This window comes from Symphalangus syndactylus, chromosome 5, assembly GCF_028878055.3.
Source record: "Symphalangus syndactylus isolate Jambi chromosome 5, NHGRI_mSymSyn1-v2.1_pri, whole genome shotgun sequence".
Classification (NCBI taxonomy): Eukaryota; Metazoa; Chordata; class Mammalia; order Primates; family Hylobatidae; genus Symphalangus; species Symphalangus syndactylus.
Window position 1 is genome coordinate 52,679,313 of NC_072427.2, and position 16,369 is coordinate 52,695,681.

The 16,369-nt window shown below is 45.0% G+C and overlaps 2 protein-coding genes across 8 annotated transcripts in view; one reads left to right on the forward strand and one right to left on the reverse strand.

Moving 5' to 3' along the window:
* GABRG3 (gamma-aminobutyric acid type A receptor subunit gamma3) overlaps nt 1–16,369 on the forward strand; it is a 571,515-nt gene that overhangs the window by 121,277 nt on the left and 433,869 nt on the right. The window lies entirely within an intron of this gene.
* The window catches only part of LOC129482521 (uncharacterized), a 122,833-nt gene that overhangs the window by 42,414 nt on the left and 64,050 nt on the right, over nt 1–16,369 (reverse strand). Inside the window, exons 2-3 of one of the 7 annotated variants that reach the window (XM_055278472.2) lie at nt 7,303–7,412; nt 3,760–5,597 (exon numbers count right to left, since the gene is read on the reverse strand). The exons of the other annotated variants lie outside the window; for them this stretch is intronic. Coding sequence (XP_055134447.1) covers nt 5,360–5,597; nt 7,303–7,412 — 348 coding nt within the window. The 3' untranslated portion in view covers nt 3,760–5,359. Of the gene's footprint in view, nt 1–3,759; nt 5,598–7,302; nt 7,413–16,369 lie in introns of those variants that run through there. 7 annotated transcript variants of the gene reach the window in all.

The window sequence follows — 16,369 nt, forward strand, 5'->3', positions numbered from 1 at the left end:
ACATATTCTGGTAGAATTAGTAGTTTCCTTAACTATTGTACTTTTATTAAACATTCATTTGAAATTTATTAAATATTAATAAATAAATTATTGAATATTATTAAATATTCACTCATTTATTCTTGAATAAAAACACATTCATTGATTGAAAAATCTGTTCATTGTTTGAGGAGTTCTTGGCCGCACAGCTATGTCTTATCAGTGTGTGGGTGCAGCAGAGGAGGCTGGCCCCAAGTGGGTGTTACAGCATGTAGTATGGATCACTGACCTACTCCATGGGCCAGGAGGGAAGGGAGTTGGAGTAAACACTGAGTGGCAGGCAGGACTGAGTCCCCTCCCATGCCACTATGATACCAACAACATGGGCTTCCCAGAGCCAGCGGCTGAGAGCCTGTGACTGAACCCAGCTGCTGTGGTCGACCCCACTCCCCAGGAGACGTACTGCAGATGCTCATGCTTTTCCCATATGGGTATGACATCGATTTTCAATAGAAAGGAGGCTCTTGGAGTTATATTTCCTGGTGTGGTAGATCCCTCCAGTGGCTGTTAACTGGTTACATTTCACTGAATTGAGTTTTAATCTTCAGTGAGAGTTCTCTTGGGGACCCAGCGAGTGCTTAAGTGAGAGTGTTTATCTGAACACATCCTGGTGAATGTTTAGTGTTGAAGCAAGGCACACAGTCACATCGCATTACAAATAAAATGCTTCACTGTCATCATGAGAAGCTCTGTGGTCAAGATTCCCTTGCCCGCTTCTGGTGGAGGTGTGTTCAGACATGGCCCTAACCCTGTGGCTGTGTCCTCCCTGAGATGACAGAGGCAGTCCTGTCTGCTGATTCACAGGGACAACAAGTGTCAGGCACAAAAACACTGTGGAAAAATAACTCACAGTGCATTTGACCTCTGACCTGAAAAACCACCCAATTTCACATGAAGCCTCTCTCCTGCTTTTCATGAAAGGAAATGAAGTTGCAGGTATAATTGTAGAAGAAAGATTCCAGAATGCCACGAATGCATAACCTTGCATTTATCCGGGGAATGCATGAGCTTGTATGACATTCATCAGCATTCATAGCTGAATTTTAAACATAATGAGACAAAAAAATGTCTGCAGGCAAGGTTTCAGATCAGGAATGTTATGACAGGAATCATGACAAGGGGTACCCTGCATTAAATGGAACCTGATTTGAAGCCACTTGGGCAAGGGTTGGGTCTATGTCCCACCCGCACAACTGAAGAACGATGTTGTGGAGTATTCAAGATCACGGTAAAACCACAGAGTCATTCCGTATTTGCAGAACGTGATTGATGTGGAAAGGATAAAGAAAGCAAACTCATTTAGTTTATGAACAGTAGGATAATAAATGACTGCCAGGAACCATAGATGCCTTTTAAAGTCCTCTGCAATGAAAGCCGCAGTAGACCCCGGCTTGGTGAATGAAGACCAGCCAGGACAGCAGCAGGAACACTGATGCTTGCTAGAGCTCTGTTCACTGAGGGACCTGCTCCCGCTTCTCTGTCACTTGTGCCTGCTCTGCCACAAGAGGTGAGCCTCCCTGAACTCCCTGCATCTTGGCTTCTACTAAGGAATTCTCAAGACTACAGGTTTTCTTATTTTGTGCTATATAAAGCCTGTCTGTGTGTCTGTGTAGTGCAGTTTGTTTCATCATTATATTTTATCATATAAGGTAAAGATCAAACCAGCCTAAAGTATATAATATACATTTTCATGTTTTTAATGATAACTTACAAGCTCTAGGCTTGTTAGCATAACACAAATGAGGCAGAGAAAAATAGAGGCAGTTTTTATGACTCAAATGATACTTGCGGACAAGCATTAACAAATGCTGTAGTAACAAAGGCTGAGACCATTTTTTTCCTGACTTTCATTCAGAAAGGAGGCGGCATCAAAATTTTAGTCATCTGAACTGACAAGTGGCAAAATTTGGTTTCCTGAAAAGTAAGAGCTATTGGCCTTTTTTTTTTTTTTTTTTTAGTTCTGTCACCAAGGCTGGAGTGTAGTGGCGCGATCTCTGTTCACTGCAACCTCTGCCACCGGGGTTCAAGCAATTCTCCTGCCTCAGCCTCCCGAGTAGCTGGGATTACAGGCACACACCACCATGCCTGGCTAATTTTTATGTTTTTAGTAGAGATGGGGTTTCACCATGTTGGCCAGGATGGTCTCGATCTCCTGACCTCAGGATCCACCTGCCTCATCCTCCCAAAGTGCTGGGATTACAGGCGTGAAGCACCGCGCCCAGCTAACTTTTCTATTTTCAATTAATTCCCATGACTTCCAAGTGCTGCAGTTATATGCAAAGGCCGAAAACCATGGCCTCATGAAGGATGTCGAAATCTACATATGGATCATTCTTTCCAAACAGTGTCACAAAGCCCCAGGTACCATCTGCAGTATGTGTTCACCATGTATGTGGGGCATGGGTGTTTTAAATACCCATGAGCAGTGTTTAAATAAGTGATTGTTTCTCACACTTCTCTTTCTTTATATTTATTCAATAAGCCTCCTCGTTGACATGCTGTGAAGGTAAGCTGCCAACCTTTCCCTGTCTACATGATCACAGTCCACCTATGACTTGTCACCACATCATCCGCAGCAAAAGTGTGTGCAGGGAAGCCTGGTTTGGTGTCTGGGCTGGGGGCACAGTGGAGAGACTCAGCCTCAGGCCTCACCCCACCTAAGAACCCTGGGTCCCAGTAGGCAAACGTTTCATCTCATCCAGGCCCTGTCTTGCCTCAACCACTTTGCTCACGCTCCATCCTCCAGCTGAACTGCTCAAATAAACTGATGGAATGTTGATTCTTTCAGTCCAGACTCAAATACCGTCTTGTCCTTGAGCCTTTCGAGATTATCCCAGGTGCCTCTGAAATCCTGCGGTTCTGTGTCTCTCTTAGACCTTTGGTCACAACCTCTTTTTTATTTTTCCTTCTAAGTTTTCCAGGCATGTTTCTTATTTTTAGAAAAGACAAAATTCTTAGTGTTTGTGTCTCCACCTGGCAAGGTGCCTCCAAATGGGAAATGGAGGTTATTCTGCTGACCCTCAGCCAGAATGTTGAGATATGATGGAGATTGCCTCAGTCTTTAGCCCAAGGTGCTTTTGTAGTGAGACAAATAAGCAAACACTGAGAAGACCGGTCCTGGTGGTAGAACCATGAATGTGAACCTGGGCACTTCAGGCTAGCTGGGGCTGGATGGCACAAGAGTCAGAGAACCTTCTGGAAAGACTGATGAATGCTCATCAGTCTTTAACTATCATAGTCAGTAGTTAACTAAGTATGTCTGTTTTAGTCATGGGGACCAATGAATTAGCAAATTGGGTACAGCGTAGGAAAACAGTCCTCAGCCACATGGAGCAGACTTTACGCTAGTCTTACCCAGATTCAGCAGCTGACTACTGACCTCCATTGCTGCAGAAGCCCGAGGCCAGGGTCTCCAGGAGGGTGCCACTCTCTCTGAAGAGCTGCTTCCTGGGCTGCTGCAAACAGATGGGATCAACATAAAAGGTAGTTCTCCTTCTGACACTGCGTCTTCTTGTCTGTGTGAGTGCCAGCCCTAGGAGCCACTTCCACAGGCCCTGTGACTTTTACAGTAGTTGAAGGACCTCTGATCTCAGCAATTCATAGAAGTGACTTTTGGCAGAATTAGTCAAGAAGCACTTCAGGCTTATTTGATACTCAGCAGGTACATGTTTGAATGAGAGTATCACGCACCACATAAGAGGGCAAATAAGGGTTTTGTTTCAAGGCTGGTGTGAACGGTCATTCTGACATCCGTGTGAGAACCCTGGTGGAAGTGCTGGAGAGAAGGGGAGTCTGACCTCGTGGGATGTCACATCTCTAGGCTGTAATCTAGTTATTTGTAATTTTTTGCATCATAATATATCACCTTTCACAGACTTAATAGATCTGCCTCATTCTGATTGATGCAAAATAACCTATAGCACTGGTACACCAGCTATTTTTTAACCAGTGTGCTATTGATGGTGTCTTCAGCTTTTCTCCAAACAAATCAGTTGGAAATATATTTACACAGGCACCCTTAAATACTTTTAGGAATATTTCTCTGGGATGTGTACCTAGAAATTCAATTGCTGTTTTCAAGGTCTATGCACTTATATTTGTATAGTTACTGTGAAATTTCATTTTAAAAAACTTGAAAAATATTGTCTCGAATTACTCCCATCAACAGTGTAGAAGGTTGCTGTTTTCCCTCTGACAATCACTGCATAACATCCATTATTTTAACTTAAAAATTGCTAATCTGGTGATCAATAACAAACTTTTTTTTGTTTATGACCTGTGACAGGGAGAGATTGAATGAAACAACACAGGCCTGCATTGGAGGGAGGTAGCAAGCTTCAGTTAATTTGAAAATATCAAAATGCTAATTTTAAAATACAATCAAAATTGTTCAGCTTATTTTTTCTACCTAGCATATTATTTTAGTATATTGAAATCCTTCCTATGATCTGCAAATCTACAATGATCATCTATGCTATTTGGATATATCCTGCTTTTAAATTCAGAATAGTGACCCATGTACTTTATAGTAACTAACATTTTAAACATTTCATTGAAGAACTTAAAACCAACTCCAAATTTGCATTATATATGGCAGAGCTCAATGTAAGAACTTCCTGTTTTAAACTTTCAGCTTCTAAACTTTCCTTGGTTTTTAAGATTAAATATTACATACGGTTTAACAAAATTGAACCTTTTGGAGTTTTTTTTTTTTTTGTAAAGGACATGGAGTAGAGGGAGTAAGGAGTCAGATAAATGAATATTTGTGGATCCGATATGCCAGGCAACAATTCATAAAATATTCCCTAGGTGCAGGAGGTGGAGGGGTCACCGGTGGAAGAAAGAACCTCTCTTCATCTGTGAGCAGCCTGCTCCTACTGGGGACAGAGCAGGTTCTGCGCATTTACAAAGGCAGCATGGGTCGTGGGGGAGGTGCAGTTCCAGATCCATGTCTGTGTCACTCGGGCATGTCACTGAGCTTAGACTGGGAAGTCCAGCTTTATCTCTGAAAATGAGTGCTGTAGTTACTACCCTGCCTTCCCTGCCAGAATGTATTGAAAATCCAAAGAATAATGTATATGATAGCACTTTTCAAATTGGAAAGTCCAATACAATGGAAAGTCGTCAAAACTGTAATTAATGTCAACATGGAAAGGAAATTGAACAAAAATGAAGTTATTGTATTAAAAGCTTTATAACATATACATTTAGGTTAGTTCCACATGCATTTTTTCAATGGGCGGTTTATTTGAATTGCTGCTGCTTAGGTAAAGCATGCAAAAAACATTCGGGTTTGTCTGGATTTGCTGATTTATTTCTGTCAGATTGAAAATGTTTTGTTTGTAGCAGTTTCTGGTGGGGAGAGTTTTGAGTTCTGGAGGCTCTCTCTGAGATGCTGTCCTGGCTTCTCTGAGGCCTGCTGAGTGAAGCACTTGCCTTCAGGTCGTCCCTGTGGGCCATTGTCTCTGTGGTTCTGTCCATAGCTGGGTGCAGGACAAGGGCAGGGACAGGGAAAGGAACCCCTCTGGGGAGCCCGGACTTCCGTTTCCAGAAAGTGTCTGCAGGCCAAAGAAAACACGCAGTGCCCAAATCACATCTTTGGGTTCTTGCTTCATGAGCCATCACAGTACACGTTGCATGGGGCCAGCCCCCGTGCTTGGCTGGAGTGACTGGAGACTGAGAGATGGGTGACATGACCTGGGAGGCCCCTTCCAGTCTGCGTCTTCAGCAGTGAGGGAGTTTGAGCTGATCGAAACTACACTTGACATCAAGCGAGGCTGCTGCTCGGTGAGATGCAGCGGGGCGTGTCTATGCCATGCCAGGGCATGGGAGCCTTGACCTCTGGGGACTTGGTGCCGGGGCAGGGGCATGAGTGGAATCCCGGCCTGCACGCTTCACTCCGGGGTCCAGAGTTTGTGTTCTTCTGAGCTCTGTAGGACGAGTGGTTCACTGAGCATTTATTGACAGCTTACTTGTGTCAGACCACTTTGGGGTGCTGGCAGCACAGCGGTTCACAGAACAATATCTGTGTACTCACAGAGCTGACACTTGAAAGTGTGAGCCAATATGACTTTTAAAAAGGACATGTAAACATGTCACATGGTGATAAAGTCTTTGCGGAAAAGGAAATAAAGAGGGCCTGAGGTGTGTGCATGTCAGGGTGAATGTGTGTATGCATGTAGGCAAATGCGTGAGATTGTGTGTGCTGTGCATGCGTCTGTGTGTATGTGGTGTGCTGTGGAATGTATGAGTGTATGGGGGAGTGTACATGTATGTGTGTGGTGTGTACATGTACTTGTGTCTCTGGTGTGCTGTAGTGTGTGGTGTGTGTATATGTAGGCACGTGTGGGTATGAGTGTGTGATGTGTGTATATGAGTGTGATTATGTGTGGTGTGTGGAGTGTGTGCATGTGTATGTCAGTGTGTGTGTTATGCATGCATGTGTGTGATGTGCTGTGGAATGTATGTGAATGTGAGTGCGAGCATGTGTGAGATTGCAGTGTGCTGTGGAGTGCATGTATGTGTGTGGACTATGTGTGTGTGCATGTGTATGTATTTGTGTGTAATGTGCTGTGGGGTGTGTGGTGTGCTGTGGGGTATGTGTGTGTGTGCATGTGTGAGTGTGGTGTGCTGTGGTGTGTGTGTGATGTGCTGTGGTGTGTGGTGTGTGCTGTGGAGTGTGTGCATGTGCGTGTCTCTGTGTGTGATGTGCCATGGTTGTGTGTGTGCATGTGTATATGAGTGTGTGTGTGATACGCTGTGGTGTTTGTGGTGTGCTGCAGTGTGTATGTGAGTGTGTGTGTGATGTGCCGTGGTTGTGTGTGTGTGTGTGCACGCATGTGTGTGGAGAGGCCTGAAGCAGCTGACGGTGTGAGTGGGTCTGGAGAGGCAGCCTTGCCGGCGGGCACATGTTTCTTAGACGGGCGCCGCGGTGCGTTCTGGGAGTGCTGGGGGCGGGCGCGGGGGCGGGCGCGAGGCAGGAGTGGAAGGTGGTGGCTAAAGGTGAGGTCCTTGTGCTGGCGCCTCCAGGGCCCTGGGGAAGCCCTAGGAGAAGGAAAGGGTGCGCTATTCAAAGGGCAGGTGCTAGTGGGATGCAGGGCTGGGGGTCTGCAGCCCCAGAGGCTTTACTCTGGCCAACTGGGGAGGCTGTGTGCGGGGCAGGCAGCGGGTGAACACTGCCTATATTAGTCCAGTTCCCACACTGCTATGAAGAACTACCTGAGACTGGGCAACTTATGAAGAAAAGAAGTTTCATTGGCTCACAGTTCTGCAGGCCTAACAGCCTGACTGGGAGGCCTCGGAAACTCCCAATAGTGGTGGAAGGCGAGGGGGAAGCAGGCTTCTTCGTCACGTGGCCAAGAGAGAGCGAGCACCTGAGGAGGTAAACAACCAGAGCTCCTGAGAACTATGGAGAGCAGCATGGGGGAAACTGCCCCAACAATCCAGTCACCTCTCACCAGGCCCCTCACAATTGGAGGTGAGATTTGGGTGGGGACCCAGAGTCAAGCCATGTGAGTGCCCGAGGAAGCGGTGCTGCACTTTGCAGTAGAGGACTCTGAAGGGAGACGGGGTGAACCATGGGGGAGACGCATGGGGAGGATCACAGCCTTGGCTGGGAAGGAGGGGAATGGGGCTGTGCCGGGTCCAGGGCATCGAAGCCCGATGAACACAGGAGAGCCTGGGGGTGTCAGGCTGGCTGGCGCCGGGCTCTGGAGCCCTGAGCAGGGCGTCCGAGAGCAGAATGTTGGTTCTCAAGGCCTGGGCAATGACCAGGAGCAAGGCACATTCTCAGGAAGATAAGAGCTGGGGCCATAGGGGAGGAAGGACCCTGGAAAGACCAGACTTGTGGGTGCAAAGAATGGACAGGAAGCAGGGCCTTGGGGTCAGGAGGAGCCCAGGGAAGGCAGAACGGTGGCCAAGCATTGGGGAATCAGCTGCGGAATCCACAGAGCGCGAGATTCCCTTGGATTGGAGAGGGCAGCCCGTCCGCAGGCAACTGGGAGGAGCGAGGTGGACCTGCTGCCTGCAGTCCCCATGGTATAGACACTTTGGGAAGAGGTTGCCGGCTGCAGTGTCCTCTGTGGGGAGCACACCAGAGGCTTCTTGTCCACATTCTAAGTCTAGTCTCTAGGGCAGGCTGGCATTAGTATGGTTCAGTCACCTCCCTGGGTGACTCTAGGGTACATCCGGCATCCATAGCCCTGGAACCAGACTCAGAGTTGAAAGGCAGTTCAGAGACAAGCATGTGTTTGCACAGGACTCTACCGTGTGTGACCGTAGTAGCAGCCCCTGCCAGGCCTCAGGGTAGGAGGGGGAGAGAGGCTCTTGGATTGGAGACCCCCAAGCACAGGGCACAGTGGCAGATCATGCAGGAAGGCTGTGGACATGCGAAGGGAGGACATCTTGCCAGGAAGGCAAACACTCATCTGCTTTCTGCCTCTGTGCATTTGTTCGTTCTGAATATTGCATGTGAATGAAATGATACGTCATGTGGCCTCCCTCTTGTGACTAGCTTCTTTCACTCAGCATCATGTTGTCAAGGTTCATCCGTGCTGTACCCTGTGTCAGTACTTTATTCCTTTTCATGGCTTAATAATATTCCACTATATGGATATACTACATTGTGTGTGTCCGTTTATCTGTTGATGGGCATTTTAGTTGTTTTCACCTTTTGGCCATTTTAAATAGAACTGCTATGAACATCGGTGTACAAGTTTTTGTTTGAACACCTGTTTTCAGTTCTTTTGTGTATAGACAGGTAGTCCCTGACTTAAGATTGTTTTGACTTTACAATGGAGTGAGAGCACTACACGCTCAGTAGAAACCGTACTTTTGAATACCCACGTAACCATACTATTTTTCACTTTCAATAAATTACATGTGATATTCAACACTTTATTATAAAGTACGTTTTGTGTTAGATTATTTTGTCCAACTGTAGGCTAATAAAGAGCTCTGAGCATGTTTAAGGTAGGCTAGACTAAGCTATGATGTTTGGTAGATTAGTTGTATTATATGTATATTTTACTTAAAGTATTTTCAGCATATGGTGGGTTATCCGTAGGTAACCCCGTTGTAAGCTGAGCAGCACCTGCGTTTAGGAGTGGAATTGTGGGTCATATGGGAATTCTATGTTTAACTGATTGAGAAACTGCCAAAGTGTTTTCTATAGCAGCTGCACCGTTTTACAGTTCCACCAGAAACCTATGAGGGTTCCAATTCCTCCACATCCTCTACAACACTTATTTTATTTTAGTTTCATGGTCATCCTAGTGGCTGTGAGGAGGTATGTGATTGTGTTTTTGATTTGCATTTTACTAATGAATCTAGGATGTCTTTCCACTTATTTGTGTTTTAAAAAAATGTTTCAACATTTGATAATTTTCAGTATACAAGACTTGTACTTCTTTGGCTAAAATTATCCCTAAGTATTTTTGACTCTATTGTAAATGAAATAGTTTTCCTACTTTTGCTTATTGCTAGTGTATTTCCTCTTCAGGCTTTTTATTGCTGGCATATGAAATCGGTGCAACTGATTTTTGATGAGTTGATTTTGTATCCTGCAACACTGCTGAATTTGTCTATTAGCTCTAACTGTGGGTGTGTTCTTATATTTTCTACATATAAGGGCGTATCATATGTAAGTAAAGATAGTTTTATTTCTTCCTTTACTATTTGGATGCCTTTTACTTATTTTTCTTGCCTAATTGCTCTAGCTTGAACTTCAGTAAAATGTGGCAAAAGAGGGCATACTTGTCTCGTTCCTGCTCTTAAGGGAGAAAGGGTGCAGTCTTGTCATTGAGTATGATGTCAGCTGCAGATTTATAATACATACTTTTCATCATGTTGAGGAAGTTCTGTTTCTAGTTTATTGAGTTAATTTTTCATCATTAATAGATACTGTATTTCGTGAGTTCCTTTTTTGATATCAATTGATCATTTTTTCTCTTTATTCTGTTAATGTGATGTATTGCATTAATTTTTTGTATACTGAATGGCTGTTGCATTTCTGGGATAAATCCCACTTGATCATGATGTATAATCCCTTAAATGCTACTGGATTCAGTTTGCTAGCATTGTGTTAAAGATTTTTGCATATATATTCATAGGGGATATTGTTCTATAGTTTTCTTTTCTTGTGATGTCTTTTCCTGGCTTTGTAATGATGACCTCATAGAAAGAGTTAGAAGTTTCCTCCTCTTCTATTTTTGGAAGAGTTTGAGAAGGACTGGTGTTGATTCTTCTTTAAATATTTGGTAGGATTCCCAGAAAAGCTATCTGATCGTGGGCTTTTCTTTGCTGGAAAGTTTTGATCACTGATTCAACCTCGCTGTTTTAGATCTGTTCGGATTTTCCATTTTGTTTGTGAGTCAGTTCCCTGCATACGTCTTTCCAGGGAAACCCCTGTCAGGTCAAAACCAACAAACCTGGTTCCTTGGGTATAAGATCCACTCTGCTCTTTCCGGAAATGTCCACATGGGCAACTCGGCCTGCCCTATTCAAGACAGCTGCTGTACTGCATCGTGGGGCAGAGCTACGGCAAGCTAAAATCCTGCAGTGTTCTCCTGCCGTGTTTCAGTGGCAAACATTCCTGTGGCTATCTTTTGGCATGCTGGTAAGGTTGATTCTGCCAGTTTTTGTCAAGTTTTTCAGCATTTCTTAGGAGGAACACCCCAGAGGTCCCTGCTCCACCACTTTTGCTGATGTCACACCTATTAAACTTTTCTTACACACTCACTGTTTTATGAAACAACAGTTCTTTTACTGTGGAGTTTAAAGAGTCTCATCATTTTCCTCTCTCACCTGGCCCTCTACAGGAAGCACCCTCTGATGTCCCATTCACCCCGGGCTTCTGTGTCTGGATCACACCAGCCATGTCATTCTGTTATGACTCGGTTTACTAGTTTTTGACTTCCTTTGTGACAGAACTGGGGAATCTTTAGGGGGGATGGTCTCCCAGATTTGAGTCTTATAAAGAATGTTTCTTTGTGTGTGCGCATTTCCAAATAAATGCAAATGAGGCAGGGCGTGTCTTTCATGTTTTATTTCTCTGTTATCCTATTTTTATGTGTCCATGTTCATCTCTCTGCTCTCCTCTCCCATTGTCTGAGACCTCACTGTCTGGTCCTGCCTGCCTCCGACAGTTGTTTGCTGTCAGGTAGCTGCTGTGTAAGGACCCGCAGCACTCGCACGTAATGATTGTTCCTGTGTTTGCAGCAACCAGCGGATGCTCTGGAGGGTCTGTGTCATGTTGCCCTGTTCGTGCGGGCTGCCATGCAGCTGACTGTGCTTAATCTCGGGTAATTTAGTGCTGGAGAAAATAACAGGCAGGCCAGCCATTGAAAAATAGATGTGCTTATCAAATATGTGTTTCCTTTGTATGCAAGTTGAATTACAGAGTTTTCAGAACAGGAAGGGCGAGACCTTTGAGATGACTTGCTCAATGTCTTCGTTTTACAAAATTAGGGAATGGAATTCACAGAAGTCCATCAAACAGCAGCTCTCTCCCTCCCAGAAGAGTGTCCCCCCTGCAGCCCCACGTAATTACCAAGATCTCCATCCACAGGGTCTTCTCCTTGGCTTTTCACTAGACCTGGTCTGGTAGCTGAGTTTGTAGATTCCTGCATGGTGCAGCTGAAAGGGAATTGAGAAGGGGCCTCCTTCTCTAATGTGTTTTCCTGGCACACATCCCCAGTCACTGAACCCTACCCCATGGACTCCTCTAGACAGGCAGCCATTGGGATGAGAGAGAGGATCTCCTCTGGAGTGGGTGCTCACTCAGAGAGTGCCTGAGCATTGTGTCCCTGGCACCAGAGGCTTGAAGCTAGTGAGGAAGGGAGTGTAAAAATGAGAACGGAGCAGACCAATGTCACATGTGGCCGGGTTGGTGAGGTGGAGGCAGGAGAGCTGTGATGAAGTGGAGGGGTGCAGCCAGGCTGACTCAGGCTCTGACACTTACTACATGACAGTGAGCAGACCCTTACATGCCCTCCTCATTGGTTTTCCCATCTGTGCAATGGGGATGATGATGATAATAGTCAGGAGTTCTGAGAAAAGTGTATGAAGCACTGAACAGTCCACTGGTGCTCTCTGAGAGTCAGCTGTCATGACATCGTAAGTATTGTTTGTTATGAGCTGCTAAGCCCTGCATCTCAATGCTGGAGTCGGGGACTCTGCTGTTCATATACACAAGGCCCAGTCCTGAGTGTGCATTCTCTTGACTTCTAATGTTGACCCTTCTATTGGACATACAGAAAGATTATGCATGGTCGTAGCTATGATGTTTGTTAAAAGAAAGGCCCTTAAAATTATTATTTTTAAAAATTTTAGATAACAGGCTGGAAAATTTTGGCAACAATATTTGGGCACTCAAAATAGAAACCCAATTTCCAGTATGATGGATACTCTGTTAGTCAGAGAGTGACATAAAGAGCCCTAAAAAAGGAACTTCAGAAGGTGTTGACACTATTGCACCTTTTTAAATGTTGAGGTCCCTTCAGCGTGTGAATGGGTTCATGCCTTACTTCATGCTGGGAGGCACAGAGCGTAGTGGCTCACAGTTTGGTCAGAATACCTGGTTTCAAGTCCAGTGCCATGGGACGGACACCTTCTCAGGCCCATGACCATTCACTTAAAAAATAAAGATGGTATTAGCAGTATTTGTCCTCCTGCCATTGTTCTGACACCTGACGTTGGTTTTATGCATGCAGATCACATTGCACAGTCTTTGGCACATGGGAGAAACATACAGTTACCCTTAGTGGCTGTGAGTATTTGCTCCATACAGCCCACAGACCTGAATTAAGCTGGCTGTTTCCATGAGTCCCGTCCTGGGTTCTGTGCCAAGGACCCAGGTGCTTGCCTTTTCCATTTTAGAGTGAAGGCCACAGCAGTCAAGTCTTCAGAGGCTGCAGGGGTGAGCATTATTTCCTCGTTACTCCTTTGGAGACCAGGGGTCAGAAAGCCGTAGTGCATGGCCCAAGGCATTTGAGGTGATGAGGGTTTCCAGATGAGGACTATCAGGCTTTGCAGCTTTTTATTGCACAAGCTGCCTTCTTAAAAAATTATCTGCCTCCATATTTGCAGTGTACTTGGTCTAGAAAGCAGTGTCTCCCAGTCTCAGCCCCAGATAATATATGATCTTGTTTTAATGTGTTTGGAGTATGGCCATACAGATGGGATTGACCTTCCTGGATTCTAAGAAAAGCTTCTAGGCCTGAGGAGGCACAGATTCCTGGGACTCAGGAAACATAAGTAGAGGGAAGCAGTTCTGCAGGGAGCAGGGAGAGCCTTCCCTTGATGGGATTGGGCCTGAGAGCATTATGTCACCTTGTGTTTGTGCTACACTAAAAAGATTTGTTTTTCTGACTACAAATAGATATTTATTGTTGAAATTTAAAAATATAGCAAAGCACAAAGAAGAAAAAATCCTAGATATTACCATTTAAATTTTAGTATATAGTTTTCCAAATATATATATTGTGAAAATAAACATACAATTTACACTGAGAATAGCATTTTCTAGCCTGTTTTATGCACAAGACACAATTATCTGTGTCTACACCATAGTTTCTTTTCTTTACAGCTATACCTCAAAGCTCTGCCTCAGTGTATAACCCTATTATGCTCTCCACCCTCTGAGAGACAGGTATCTCTGCAAATGAACAGGACTGGATTGTCGCCACATTGATGTCTCCCATTGTCAGTTTTTTTAAAAATGACATTTCAGTAACAAATTCCACAAGGACTTTGGACTTAGACTGTCTTGTCACCGTCATGTCAGCAGCAAACGGCTCAGGCACCTGTGTGGCTGGTTCTTGGCAACTCTGTTGAATGAAGGCATTTATATGGTTGTTTTGGCAAAAGTGCATGGATTACAGAACTTCACTGTGGTATAAGAATTGGTAAATGCATATGCAGACACACACATGCTTCTGTGATGATAAAAGAGAGTTCGGGAAATCAAGACACACCCCATATACTTTCTTGCGACAGGTGTGGGAAACACACGCTTTCTCATCACAGTGATTTCCCTTGCGTAGGTCTCCATCTCCACGTAGATGCTGGCGAATGTGCTGGAAGGTGTGGTATCTCACAGTGAACTCCTTCCTCGCGGCATGACATGTGGTTGTCTCTCATAATTTAATTATTTGTAAAGCTGTCCCACAATTTTCATAACCGAGTGTATACTCATCACTTTCTAGCAGAGAATGATGCCACAGCATGGGAGAGGAGACAAGTATCATCTGCTCCCTATTCTTTGACTAAACTTAGGTTTTTATCTTTGGATGTTGTGCTCCAAGCAGTGAGAGGCTGGGACTTTAGTGTCCTCCCAGTGGAGCGCAAGAGGAGAGACCTGGTCCGGGAAGCATGTGCCTTCCTCCTGGCTCTGCCTCTTCTGACTTCCTCTTCCACACCAACGCGTTTTCAGACACGGATGCCTGATCCCTTCTCTGCATGCAGAAACTGAGCTCCTCCTGGCTGCAGGATTTCCCCCAGGACCCGCCTTCCCTTCCTGGGCACCCACAACAACTCTTCCATTTCCAGCAGTTCAGCCCAACCTGGATTATCGCATCTCATCAACAGCCACCATATGGTCAGCCTGGCAGGCTGCGGATCCCTGCATTTGGAAATGCTCCAATTCATCACGTACAGTTCCCAGCAAAATATAGCCAGTCAGCTCATACTACCTCATGACAAATTGTTCTTTCACGATTCACAGTGGGCACCGTCACACAAAGCAGGGTTCTGGTTTCTGCGTGTCTTTTCCTCATGTTTGTCATTTAGTTTAGCAAATACTTATTGAGCACAACTGTGTAGGGGCTCCAGGCTCAGCGCTGCTGAGGATTCTGAGTTTCATCAGAGGAAGTTTCTGCCCTTCAGGAGCATCTGCTGCAGTAAGGGGATAAAACATGTCCACAGACATCTGGTCAACCATATGAATCATTGTTCCTCTGTTGTATTTTGCAGATCAGAAAAAATTGTATCTTTCAGCACAGAGATGATTAGTTAATTGCTCACCTTTGTGCTCACAGCTTATTCATCTTTGGACTTTGAAGCCAGTGCTGCTGAGCTGGAAACTCGAATTGTCTTAGGACAAAGATCTCTGCACAAGGCATGAAATTAGAACCAGCATTTACCTTCTCATTGTCAGTAGCTCTGTGTATACATTTCATTTTTGTATCTTCTGGGAGGAACCAATAACTATAAGATACTAACTTCTGTTTGCATATGTTTTTCAAATCTGGAACCAGTTTCTAAATAATTAATAAATTCACACTGGGTTAGAAAAGGGAAAAGTTTTGGATCCTGTCCACCTTCTTTTTGTATTTGTTGTTGTTTTTCTATTGCTGTATGTGTCCAGCTCTACATGAAAGCACTTGTGAACCATACAAATGTGATTCTTTTCTTTTCTTTCTTTTTTGTTTTTTTGTGAGAATGAGTCTCACTGTGTTGCCCAGGCTAGAGTGCAGTGGCCCAATCTCGGCTCACTGCAACCTCTGCCTCCTGGGTTCAAGCAGTACTCCTGCCTCAGCCTCCTAAGTAGCTGGGATTAAAGGAACGTGCCACCATACCTGGCTATTTTTCTTTTTTTTTTTTTTTTTTTGTATTTTTAATAGAGACAGGGTTTTACCATGTTGGCCAGGCTGGTCTCAAACTCCTGACCTCAGGTGATCCTCCCACTTTGGCCTCCCAAAGTGCTGGGATTACAGGTGTGAGCCACCGTGCCCGGCCTTGAATGCGTTTCTAGTGTCAGTTCCTTCTACCAGACTTTGAGCTCTGGTGGGCAGATACTTGGAGATGCTGGCCCGCTGCTGGGCATGTAAGAAATGGAAAGGCAGAGGAAGCTGCCCAGAAAGGCTGCAGATGCTTTGAGGCAAGAGTGTGGGCTCCTGGGGACCCTGGGTACTTGGGGCTTAGAAAGAGGGCCCTATTTCTCTGGGCTTAGGAAGAAAGAGTATCTTCCCTGCAGACACAGCTCACCTCATTCACAACTTTTCCTGAGGCATAGAAAAATTTTGTTCAGTTATTTTTACCTTCTCTCCTTCCCTCCTTCCCTCCCTCCTTTACTTCTTTTCTTTTTTCTCTCTCTTTTTCTTTCTTCTTGTCTCTCCTTCCTTTTTCCAACCACTCCCAATCATTTTTGTCTTTCAGGATTGCAGCTTTAATTATAATATTCTCTAAATTTTCTGTTCACCCTACCGCAGAGACACTTAACTGGTGCGATTCTGTCTCCCACCTACCCAGTCCCCACTGAGTGACCGGGGGTGTTCTGCTGCTGCAGCCTGGGGAAGGTGTGCTACTGGCAGTGAGCGGGTCAAGGCCAAGC